Genomic DNA, 12,905 nt, shown 5'->3' on the forward strand with positions numbered 1-12,905 from the left:
GTCACATGATCCCAGGCAGTCATGAGTAGAGGAGGATAAGGTGGAGTAGAGTTGGATGAAAATAATGGAAGATTAATTTTTGTCTTCATGCATTTATTATTTTGAACATAATTTCACAGAATATTGCTGTTAGCTTCTGCAAGCTGTAAATAAAGCATTTAACTTGTTGTTAAAGTAAAACTCTTGTCTTTATTTTATTTGACTGTTTCGGTTTCTTTAAAATGCCAGTAGCCTTTCCTCAGTGATCTAAAATACAACTATAGTATGAGTGCGCTTGTTTTTAAAAAGTTCCTTTATGTAATGATCTGCTAGAGGGTGTGGGGGGGCCACAGCCCCGTTCTCCAGGGCATGAAGCAGGTATGGAGGAGATCAAAACTCCAGACATCCAGAGGCCCCCAGAACACAAGAGACCAAGGAAGACCAACAGAGGGGCAGCCGCGCCACTGTCCCAGAAAGAGCTGAGGAGAGTCCCAGCCAGCTGTGCCAGAGCGACCGAGCCCCAGGCCGAGAGGCTGAGGGCACCCCACCCCCGAAGTGGCCCTAGTGAGCCCCAGGCTCCAGGCTGGACAATCTAACACCAGACAATCAAAACTAGAAATACCGATAACTAAGCTACGAACAACTCACACAGAGAAAACAATAATGAATGAACAAGAATCAAAAAAGCATAAAGACAAAACAAAGAGTCAGAAACCCAAGGACCCTAACAGTTTTATATTTAGACTATTATTTACTCGATTCTGTCAAAAAACAGACAAATATTCACATTGGTTGGTTGAATCTATGAAAATGCAAAAGATTTGACATAATGAAATGAATGAGGTGATTCTCAGCTACTAGCTTGAAAATGGGAATTTTATTTAAATATGAGAAGAAAGAGTTCTTAGTCTTTTATTTTATAAAAGAGAAATTACGCAAAGGAATCAAAAATATGAAAAAAAAAAATGACCTAAAGACTTTTAGCTTCATGTGAGAGATTTTACCTTAAAGAGATAAACCTCTGTTACTCTGTTTATTTTGCTTCTGCTGCATTTCTGCATGTCCTCATCCACTAAATATAAAATAGTGTAAATGAGCAGCTTTTGATGTTTGACAGTTTTTGTGTCTGAACGTTCCTGCAGTTGGTTTGTGGTTGATGTGGATTTGCTGCTCATGTGAATCCTCCCACAGTGTTTCATTAGCAGCTGTAACCACAGTGACTCTGATAAAACAGGAATTAGCAGAATCCATCTGATATGAAGCTGTGCTTTGAATACCACTTCCCTCCTCTTTGAAGAGTAGTCAGATATCTGTGTTCAGGTTTTTGTACAGCCTCTTCTACACTTTGTATCACTGTGTTTCTAGAGCACAGTAGTAGAGAGCTGTGTCTGCCAGGGTTAGGGCTGCTATGGTCAGAGTAGTTGATGTAGAAGATGTTTCTGAGTCATATCGATTATTGGGAATATAATCACCACCACTCCATAATCTTTCTCCTTTGAAGAGTATAAACTGAGGAGCCTGAAGGTCAGAATCATGTCTGTACCAGTGAAGCTCGATATAGCTATCACTTGTCTCATAGCTACATGTGAGTTTGACAGATTCTCCTTCTGTTTTAGTGACTTCAGGTTGTTGAGGAGTGATTGAGTCTCCAGCTGTTAGTCCTGGAAAAAGAAAGAAGAAAAGTAGTGAAATGCAGTCTGTATATCTGCTTAATGCAGCAGCTTCAACTAAACTCTAATCCCTGTTCTTAAACTCACCTATAATGTGAGATAGAAGCAAAAAGAGGTGCAGCAACATGTCTTTGGAGTTATTAAAGCCAGACAGACAGCACATGAACAATGTTCTTCCACTGCAGCACAATGACCAACAAATAATGTCATTGGATGAGCTCAACTTCAGTGGGCGGGGCCAGTGTAATAGCTCAGCCAATCAAATAGTTTTGTGCTTCCACAGCAGCTCTGTCTCTGTCTCTGATCTTTACTGCTTCATGTTGTCTTTGTCATCAGTCCAAAGACAAAATCGTATTTGAACTGCTTCAGTCTTTCCAGTCATGTCAAGGCTTCCAAAGTTTCCAGTGAAATGATGACTTATGTGATGAATCTTAAATTATCTATTTTCACTAAATGATGATATATAGACAGATACTTTATATGAACAGAAAACATAAAAAAAGAAAAAGAAAAGAAAAAAGGAAGTTAGTTAAAAACATTCGTGATATTTAAAGTCCCTGAACTGAATATTTCCTTTGTTTTTTGCCAAGTTACTGAATTAACAATGGAAATGAGTTTATTTGCTCTGTGTTGTTCTAAAGATGTTTTTTTTAGATGCCAAGACAGATTTCTCTCTTTTTTAAAACTGGCTTTCAAATGCATCACTGGCCTTGTCCCAGAGTTAGTGACCAATATGATTCTAAAAGTCAGCTCAGGGAGCCTGCAAACTACCAAAATCCAAAACATTACTTGGTGAGTCCTCGTTTTCTTTCAAATGTCCTCATATTTTGAATAGTTTACCATCTGCAATAAAACTTGCTGATGTTCAACATTCAGTCTGAGAATTGTTCTCTTCACAGCAGCACTTATTATTGACACAATGGTTGAACACAGTGCAGAAGGAGAGCCCCGCCTACTGGATGATGTCGCCCTCTGTCTCCTCTTTGAGTCTCACTTCTCTCACTTCCTCTTCCTCCTGGTTCACAGACTGTGAGCAGCATTTGAATCACTGTGAGGAGGGAGGATGGAGCACTTTGCACTGTGTGCAAGGACAACGAGCCAAATGTTCTCCATCACTGAGCTGATTAATACTTGAAATTTAAGAATTATATGAGGTTTAAGTTTGACATGAACAGAATTTTACCAAAACAGAATCTCTCACAGAATTCACCTGGTTACTGCTACTACTGCACATTCACCTAATGTATATACTATATATATAATGTTCTTCCTCTACCCCCCCCCCTCCATTTTTGCACATGTCGAGAAGCGTGGGAGCGTGTCAGGTTACATTTCACTGTGTGTTATACTTGTATATGTATGTGACAAATAAAGAACCTTGAACCTTGAGCCTCTTATGGTTATGATTAGAGAAAAATACACATGGCATAAGTCGAACAGGGAATTAAAAGCAAAACTAAAATTGAAAAGAACACATCATCTCATCTATATGAAAGTATGAGCACCAGAACTTCTGATTTATTAGACAAAAGGCCAAATATTTAAGATCTGAATATAATAAAAAAATAATTCATGGCCAAATCGTAATAATAATTAACACATAATTTATTCTGGAAATGCTTTGTGAGTTCCTATGTAATCAAACTGTGTTTGTTGTAGTGGTGGATTAGCAGGTAGCTGAGCTAGCTCTCCTGAGCCTCCAGAACACGAGGAGAACAGCTGGACGGGCTCACCTGAGCTTCCAGCGAGGTCAGAAACTGCACCTGCCGGGGACAACACCCGAGGAGCAGTTTGTTTGTTCTAAATTCACCAAATCCAAACAGTAACTCCTTTTTTAAAAATAAGATTTAAAAATGTCATATTATTCTGCGGTGTCAGTTTAAGGAGGCAGTGGATTCAAGATAGGAATCATGTTAAAGTTCAACCTAAGAAAACCATTCAGATAATTTCAAAACAGAAAACTTCAAATTTAATTTATAATATTTGTTATTTTCTTGTTTTTCATGGATGTAGAAAAAACATTGTTTTCAGCTGGAAACTGATTTGAAACAGAGAGAAATCTTCGACAGCGGAACAGTTAAAGGTAAATGCTCTCTGCCGGAACAACAACCGTGTGACACCAAGCGGAAATAAAGAAAGGAAAGGCGCGTGTGTGAACAGAGCCGGGAGTGTGGGACCGAAAGAGTCAGCACATCACTGTGGTGTTAGCGGCTTTGCACTGACTCCCCGAGCTCTCTGTAATACTTTACATTCATTAATAAGAGAGAGAGAGGGGGAGGTGCGTTAATCACGTGACACCAGGCGGAAGTAAACAAAGGAAAGGCGCTAACGCCGTTAGCTTTCCAGAGACTGTTGTTGTTGTGTGAGCTGAGTGTGTGAGCCGCGGCAGCAACGATGCCTTCAGTTCAGTATCTGAGAGAGTTCATCAACGAGCGACTAACTGCTGCTGCTGAACAAATATTCTTGGAGTTTGAAAAAACGATCGTCCAGTACGAGGAAGAGATCGACCGTCAGCGCAGACTGCTGGATATCACCTGGAAACCCCAAATCAAGCTGCACAGGACAGGTGAGTGTCCCTCTGAGGGAGGATCCTGATCACAGCTCTGCGGGACGTTTCTGATTGTGAGGACTTTTTGGAGATGTGAGCTAACAAAGAGCAAACAGAGGACAGGACTGCGCTGCGCTGCATTCAAACAGCAGGCGCTGAAACCATTTAAAGCTTTGAAGTCTGAACTTTTTCCTCTTGATGGTTTTTTAACTAAGGAATCAGATTTATATATAAGACCAAGCTAAGAGAAATCTGAGCATGGATAGTGTGTGAGGCTGCACATGTGTTACATGTAGAGGTGACAGTATCTTCATGTAGTTGACTTTATTCCCCTTTTCAATTTTTTTACTCATACAAGCTTATGGTTGCAGAGGATATTTACTGATTTGTACATTTTTTTAATCATCGCATCTGTTTTATTATTTTCATCCCTCCAGATGTCCCACTGCAGCCTGTCTGTGAGGAGAAGGTTCTCCCTGAGCTGCAGCTCTGTGACCAGGAGGAACCAGAACCTCCACAGATTAAAGAGGAACAGGAGGAACTGTGCAGCAGTCAGGAGGGGGAGCAGCTGGGACTGAAAGAGGAGACGGATACCTTCATGGTGACTGTTGCTGAGGAAGGAGAGCACAGTGAACCAGAAGCAGACCGTGAACAGCTTCCATCTCTCAGCTCTGATAACTTTTTTTGTACCAAACCAACAGACACGGAAGACATTAGAATTTTTTTCCAGTACAAAGAAGACATCAACCATCAACAAAGGCAGTTGGCTGTCAACTGGAAACCAGAAATAAAGCTCTACAGAATAGGTGAGTCAGTCTCAGGGAGGATCCTATCAGGAGGATCAGAGGAGCAGGTCATTGATCCATAAAGAAACAGTCAAATGTCTGTAGCTCAGTTTGTAGAGCAGGTCACCTACCAACTAGAAGGTTGGTTTGATCCCCATTTCTGCCACTCAGGTGGGTTTTTTTCTGTTTTGCAGCTTGCAGGCGTGTTTCACCTGCATGGAGAGCTCCTTTGACCGCATATTGTATGTTCACAGCAAAATCTTCCAAATGAAGGGACCACAACTCAGATCAACTGCAGGCATTTTATCTGCTTAATTGATCATGACAAAAGAATTGCCCATGAAATGGTATTTGAGTCAACTGTCCAATTACTTTTGGTCCCTTTAAAAAGAGGGTGGCACATGTTAAGGAGCTGAAACTCTTAAACCCTTCATCCAATTATAATTGGAATAAAATGTTTTATTTCATCTGACCAGCTCCTTTGCTGATTAAAATGAGAATCTTGGGCTTATTTTTACTATTTTCTATCCAGAAAAGAACTCAGGGTGTGACCACTGGATTATCAGACTGGACTGGTGGTACTGTCTTTTAAGAAGGGAGGGTGTGCTCCAGCTGTGTGGGGGATCACACTGCTAAGCCTACCTGGGAAGGTGTACGCTGGAGTACTGGAGAGGAGAATCCATCCATTAGCCAAACATCAGATTGAGGATGTACAGTGCAGTTTTCATCCTGGTCATCGAACGCTGGCTCTTTATCCTCTTGAGGCTGTTCGAGAGTGTGTGGGAGTTTGCCCAACAGTCTACAGTGCTTTGTGGACTTGGAGAAGGTATTCGACTGCAGTCCTTGGGGTGTCCTGTGAACGGTGCTTTGGAACTATTGGCTATTTTGCCGTTGTCAAAGGGCAGTTAGTCCCTGTACAGCTGCCCTGAACTTGGTCCATGTTGGCAACAATAAGTTGGACTCATTCCTGGTGGATGATGGGTTCCAGCAGTGCTGCCCTTCATCACCAGTTCTACTTTTATATCATCAGGACTTCTTGGTACAGCAAAGTGGCAGAGAGTCTCAGGTTTGGTGGTCCCAGAATCTTAACTGCGTTCAACAGACGACTTGTTTCTTTTGGTGGTGACTTGATGCACTTTGCAGCTGTAAGTCACCTGGTGCAGAGTGTGAAACAGCGGAAATGAGAATTTAGCATCTCAAAGTCCAGAGCCATGACTCTCAGCTGAAAAAGGGTGGCGTGCCCAATTCCAGGCAAAGGCAGATCTGATATCCTTAACTGCTGTCTTTGCACAGTCATGTGGTTGATTGTCGATTATTGCCATTCCTTCAGCCATGTTGAATGTGTGCCATAGGTGATATGCAGCTGTGTAAGCGTGCTGGAGATCTTTGTCTTCCTGGCTGGTGTCTAAATGAATGCACTTGAGCTCAAAAATGCCACTACTCCATGGTTTGTGTTGAAATCTCTCATGCCAAAAGCCACCAACCGACACCTCTGCCAGCATTCCATATTGGGACAAATCGTGGTCCTGGCTGCTGTTGCTGTAGCTTTGGTTCACGCTCAGGCTGTGCTCGTGTAGCCAATGCAGCAGCCACAGATTGTTGTATCTCTGTTTTTAAGTCAGCTGATACAGCCACCATTTGTTTAGCTTTTGTTTTGTTCATGTTAAACTCTGAGTCCCTTTCTTCCATCTAATGTTTAAGCAACCTTTTGGTTAATTGTTTAATCTTTTGCTCTGGTTTCTCTCCATGTCTCCTGACATGATGTTGCAAGTGCTCTCTCCATAACGAGTCTGTCATAGCACTCAAGTCGACCACCCCATCCAGCGAGTCTTGTACAGATCTTGGCACTGATTTCTCCACAAGAGTAAGGTTGCCTCACTCGTATCAGGCCGCACACTTGTGTGATGTTTTCAGAGTTTGGCTGCTTGTTCCAGATATTCAGCCAGAGACTCGTTGGCTTCCAGCTTCAATCATTTGAGTGCCCTTTAGGGCTGCCACAAATGATTATTTTCATAGTCGACTAGTCACAGATTATTTTTGCGATTAGTCGACTAATCAGATTATCATCCATTGGACGTAAAACGTACAGCTTATTGCACCAACATGAATCTGCTCTTATATGTGATTAGCTTACAGCTTTAAGTGTTTAGTAGGGGTGCAACGATACACAAAATTCACGGTTCGGTTCGATACTTTGGTGTCACGGTTCGATATTTTTTTCAATACAAAAAAATGTTCATGCCTTTTTAATTAACATTTATTAAAATTATAAATATATATTTTAACTGAAAAGTACAGTTTTTAATTTAATGTTGCTGAAACTACAAAGTAATTTAAAAAATCTATCTGATGGAGAAATCCCTCATCTTTGGAAAAGAGAGTTTATTACAGAGAAATAGCTCTTTCCAAAATAAAAGCTATACTATCCGCTTCTTCTGGGCTATATTCTCAGCAGCATATTAAACATATCAGGTCCCCATAAGGAGAATCATGTGCTAACAGCTGTCTAAATGACTCGGGTAAAGTTTGTAGCATGCGTGCTTGTTGTTTTTGTCTGCTTCCACTTGTCTTTGCACTAGGATGATGTCGGAGTAAATGTGCAGTCATATTCGTTGTGTTCCCACTAGTGCTGTCAGCGTTAATCTCGTTAAAATGACGTTAACGTCACAACACGGCAAATCTCCGTTAACGAGCTACCGTGGATCGCCCCGTGCGTGGGGCTGGACGGCCAACACGTTAACAAGCTAACTGCGCTAACACACTAGTTCCCACCCATGTAATTGAGCATTGCGTGGCACATCCAACATACTGTTTTACTTCAGTCCATGACTCGCTTACCTTCAGGGTCATACGTCACATGAAAACCAAATTAGTTCCAAACGCCAGATCTGAATGAGGGTGGGGGAGGTTCAATTTCGGGTAGCGTTGAGGCAGTTGCCATGTTGCAACGAGCTTAGTTTCTGTCTTGCTAGCTTGTGCTGTGCTCAGTGGATCTGCGCTCGACAGTGCAGCCTAGGCAGAGTAGTCAAACGCAGATCCACTGAGCTCTCAACACAGACAGCATCGTCAGGAGAAAAGTTGATAAAATAAATGAAAAATTTTGTATTGTTCGATACATATGCGTACTGAACCGAAAGCAGTGTATCGAACGGTTCAATGTCGATACGAGTATCGTTGCACCCCTAGTGTTTAGGTATGTACTAACTAAAAACAAAGACAAGATGATAGTTTATTAAGTTTTGATGATATTTGCAGATTGTTTCGGTGGAGTTTAATAAACTCACCCGTCTGATCCTTGCTATCTAAAATATAACAGGACACCGGAGTAAATTCTGGAGCATCTCACACTTCTGATAATCAGCTGTCTGCTTGACGTTTGTTCAGCTGTGTAAAAACTATAACTTTAATCTCAGCCAAACCGATTTACTCAGGAACAAATAAAATACTGAAAAAAGCCAAACAATATCATTTTTAAGTTCTCTAAGTGACTCATATATCCTGTTGAACCAGAGTGGCAAAAAATCTTGAGGGGTTTAAAACGATCTGCAGGGAGTCCGGTGTTCTCACGGCTCTAGTTAGCCTAGCCCCCGGCTCGCTATCGAGCTAGTGGGTAACAGACGTCTCCGAAAATGTCGGAGCGCTTTTGAAAATATGCGGTGTCTTGATAAACTGAGCAGATATTTGAGGTTTACACAGCTACATTCTCGCCTGAAAATATGTTAAACGTTTATTTTGTGACCCAGAAAGAATAATAAGAGTAACATTAAAACTAACTAGCTGCCGCCATTGTTGGAAACTGAGCTGGGCCGCGCTATGAATTCTGGGGCAGGTTGGGCCACGAGGGATACACCCAACCCATCCTTCAAATCTGGGGAAATGAAGGACGCATTTGTCGGCCGCGTTTGTCGGAGTCTTTAAATTTGGACAGTCTTCGTTGTGTAGCTGTAACGTAATTGGCCTACAAATGCGGGCACAGGAGGATGCGGTTCCTCAATTTGGACACAGCTACGATACCGGACACTGCTTCTTCTTCTTCTTCTTCGTGGATTAACAGCAGCTGGCATCCTTGTACATGCAGTGCTGCCATCTTCTGTTTCAGTCCGTTATTACACTCTTAAATCCTGCTACTTATTCCTGCGTCTTTTGGGATCTTGCAAAGCTTCAAACGACGCGTCGACTATTAAATCAGTCGTCGACAATTTTGATAGTTGACGTAATCATAACTAAATGACTAATCGTGGCAGCCCTAGTATTAAAATACACCAAATGTTTTCCTTTTAAGCACATTTTATATAAATCCGATTTTACCAGTAGGCTACCATTGTTATTAACTTCTCAATGCACTCTGGGTAATGATGTCATACGGTTGCACAGCATTGAGTTCACAGTTAGCAGCGCACTGAAAATGGGTTCTGTTCAACCTTTCCAGTATGAACCAGTGCAAACCGAGAGAGGATGAAAATAGTCAACCATAGTCTATGCGGCTGCTGCTTGCCAATGGCAACGGTGACTGAGAGCATAAAGAGCTCAATTTTATGGCAGCAGCTATCCATGGTATCGCATAACTGCATGATCAAACCATTAACACATTTTAATTTTTATTATATAGTGAAATTACGATATTGTTGTTCTTACAGATTCTCCATGCAACACAGTGCACCAAAACTTTGAAGCCGTATGTCTTAATACAGATGTTCTTTGGGCAGCCCTCGTTAGCCTCCATGACCGGCATAGTGCTGGTTTACCAAGTCGTAACCAGGTCACTAGTAGGCAAGTTAATTAACACCCTCACCGACAACCAGTACGTGACATCGTCCCAGAATGCATTGTGTACGAAAAAACATGGCCGCTCCCACGGCTCCAAAAATAGTTTTAAACAACAAAGATTTAATGGAAAAACAAAAATTGTAGTTATTCTCAACTATGTTTTTATGTAGTGAAGATAATTTGTAACATATTTAGAGTAACTTGTCATAATAGCCGGGGGTCCTTCTAAGGCGTTAAAGAATTCAGCAAATGAAAACGAAACGATCAACAGTTTCTGCCAGATCACTGTCGCCAAAGTGCTGCTCATAGGGGGTCATATGATTGTTGGGTTTTTCTCTGTATCTGTTATTATAGGATGTACTGTACAATATAAAGCGCCTTGAGGCAACTTTTGTTGTGATTTGGCGCTACATAAATTGAATTGAATCGTCGGCGTCAGTGTATCTACAGGAAATGATGATTTGGTTAAAAATGTCTGCCAACTGACTTCTTCCCCTCTTCTGTGGAACCAGCTTCCAGTTTGGATTCAGGAGACAGACACTATCTCTACTTTTAAGATTAGGCTTCAAACTTTCCTTTTTGCTAAAGCATATAGTTAGGGCTGGACCAGGTGACCCTGGATCCTCCCTTAGTTATGCTGCAATAGACGTAGACTGCCGGGGATTCCCATGATGCATTGAGTTTTTCCTTTCCAGTCACCTTTCTCACTCACTATGTATTAACAGACCTCTCTGCATTGAATCATATCTGTTATTAACCTCTGTCTCTCTTCCACAGCATGTCTTTATCCTGTCTTCCTTCTCTCACCCCAACCAATCACAGCAGATGGCCCCGCCCCTCCCTGAGCCTGGTTCTGCTGGAGGTTTCTTCCTGTTAAAAGGGAGTTTTTCCTTCCCACTGTCGCCAAAGTGCTGCTCATAGGGGGTCATATGATTGTTGGGTTTTTCTCTGTATCTATGAAGCGCCTTGAGGCGACTTTTGTTGTGATTTGGCGCTATATAAATAAAATTTAATAAAATTGACTTCTTCCCAAAGCCCTATCAGCTCGCTGATCACATGAAAACCTGCAGAAGCACTTTGGTTAACAGCAGCTCTTCTGAATGGAGCTGCTGATAGTTTTTAAGCTGCTTTTACTGCTCAGGGGACGAGCTTTCATGTTCCAGAGCAGCTGACATTAACTTCCACTATGGACCCGCCTCATCTGCAATAATTCAGCAGTCGTGAATGCACAAATACAAAAGTCAGCCATTACTTTTATGTAACTCTGGGTATAATCGGCTCTGCTCACAACCTCTTGAGATTCTGAGGAGCAAAGCCGATTTTAAAAAATGAGTCCAACGTCTAACATCATCACTTTTCTTCTTCTTGTGTCCTTTTTTTCCCTCCAGACGACCCACAGCAGCACGTCTGTAAGGAGGAGGAGGAGGTTCTCCCTGAGCAGCAGCTCTGGAACCAGGAGAGGAGCTCCAGTGTGGAGCAGGAGGAACCAGAAGCTCCACAGATTAAAGAGGAAGAGGAGGAACTGTGCAGCAGTCAGGAGCGAGAGCAGCTGGGACTGAAGGAGGAGATGGATACCTTCATGGTGACTGTTGCTGAGGAAGGAGAGCACAGTGAACCAGAAGCAAACACTGACCAGCTCCCCTCTCACAGCTCTGATATTTTTGCGTTTCTTCAGTCCAAATCTAAAGAAATATTTGAAGTTATTAATAATTCTATCCAGTACGAGGAAGAGAACGACCATCAGCACAGACTCATGGATGTCAGCTGGAAACCCGAAATACAGCTTCACATTACAGGTATGTAAAAGTCTGAATGAAGTCACACATGAATGGGACTCATGAAGCATCCTGATCACAGCTCTGCGGGACGTTTCTGATTGTGAGGGCTTTTTGGAGATGTGAGCTAACAAAGAGCAAACAGACTGCACTGTGTAAGTTATGAATCTGAATCATGATCAACATGTTTGAAGGAGGTCAGGAGAGAGGTCTAACAGTCGGCGTCTGCAGCCTTCTGTTGAACACGGTGGAGGTGCTGTCATGGTTTGCGCTGCATTTCAGCCAGTGTTGGAGCTCATATTAACCCTTGTGTGGTGTTCGTATTTTTGTTACTCAGCCAGTGTTCATGGGTCTGGTGGACCCGCTAGAGTTTTGGCCTTCCAAATTAACACTATCAAACAATTTTATGTTAAATTACTCAACAGATGTTTACTTCATCCCAATTACAAGACATATGAACAGCAAACATGGTTAATTTTTTCCCTTTACCTTTGTTAGATCACATTTATGAATTAATGTGCTTCTCGTTTTTCTTTTATATAAAATGTTATAAATAAATCAGTTATAATCAAGTGGAGTGAGTGGAAAGACACAACACATTTACACGTGAAAAAATAATTAATTGTTTAATTTTTCTTTTGAAAAAAACTGAACACGGGTCTCACAGACCCGAACACCATACAAGGGTTAAAACTGAAGGAATTATAAATGCGGAAAAGTACATGCAGATTTAATCCACCGTACAATATCACCTTGAGCCTGGAAATGGCTTCATTTTCAGTCTGAGTATGATCACAAACAGTCAGATGATGCATCAGAAGGTAATCTTTGTTAATGTTGTTGTTACTGTTAGAAAGTTGGTTTGTCGTGTCATACTGATCTTTTTTTTTTTTTTTTTTTTTTTTTTTTTTTTTTTTTTGCCTGTCCCGTTTGGCTCTTTTGCATCAGAATTGTTGTCTAAAGGCAAAGAAAGATGCCCAACGGATTTACTTTACCAAATTGACCATCCCAGCCTTGCCGTAATGGTCCATTTGATTGACCTTTTATTGTTTATTTTATTTTCACTTACTGAATACGGGACAGACTTGACTGGGGGAAAGAAGGGGAGAAAGAAAGAGGGAAAGAGAAACAGCTGAGAAGAGGGACGGGGGAGAAGGGCAAAAGGCAAAAACCAACAGAATGAGCAGAAAAAAAAAAAAAGAAATAAAAAATGCATATATCAATCACCTGGATCACCTGCTGTGAAAGAAAAAAACAGTTTTGATCTCCTCCATACCTGCTTCATGCCCTGGAGGACGGGGCTGTGGCCCCCCCACACCCTCTAGCAGATCATTACATGAAGGAACCTTTTAAAAAAACAAGCGCGTCCATGCTCACAGGT

General features: G+C 41.7%; 1 protein-coding gene across 1 annotated transcript in view; it reads left to right on the forward strand.

The window, feature by feature from the left end:
* The first annotated feature begins 3,742 nt into the window (after positions 1 to 3,742).
* The window catches only part of LOC113010234 (zinc finger and SCAN domain-containing protein 31-like), a 51,382-nt gene continuing 42,219 nt past the window's right edge, over positions 3,743 to 12,905 (forward strand). Inside the window, exons 1-3 of the mRNA XM_026149219.1 lie at positions 3,743 to 4,215; positions 4,635 to 5,003; positions 11,138 to 11,545. Of these exons, the coding sequence (XP_026005004.1) occupies positions 4,044 to 4,215; positions 4,635 to 5,003; positions 11,138 to 11,545 (949 nt within the window). The 5' untranslated portion in view covers positions 3,743 to 4,043. The remainder of the gene's footprint in view (positions 4,216 to 4,634; positions 5,004 to 11,137; positions 11,546 to 12,905) is intronic.

This window comes from Astatotilapia calliptera, chromosome 18 (genome assembly GCF_900246225.1).
Source record: "Astatotilapia calliptera chromosome 18, fAstCal1.2, whole genome shotgun sequence".
Lineage (NCBI taxonomy): Eukaryota > Metazoa > Chordata > Actinopteri > Cichliformes > Cichlidae > Astatotilapia > Astatotilapia calliptera.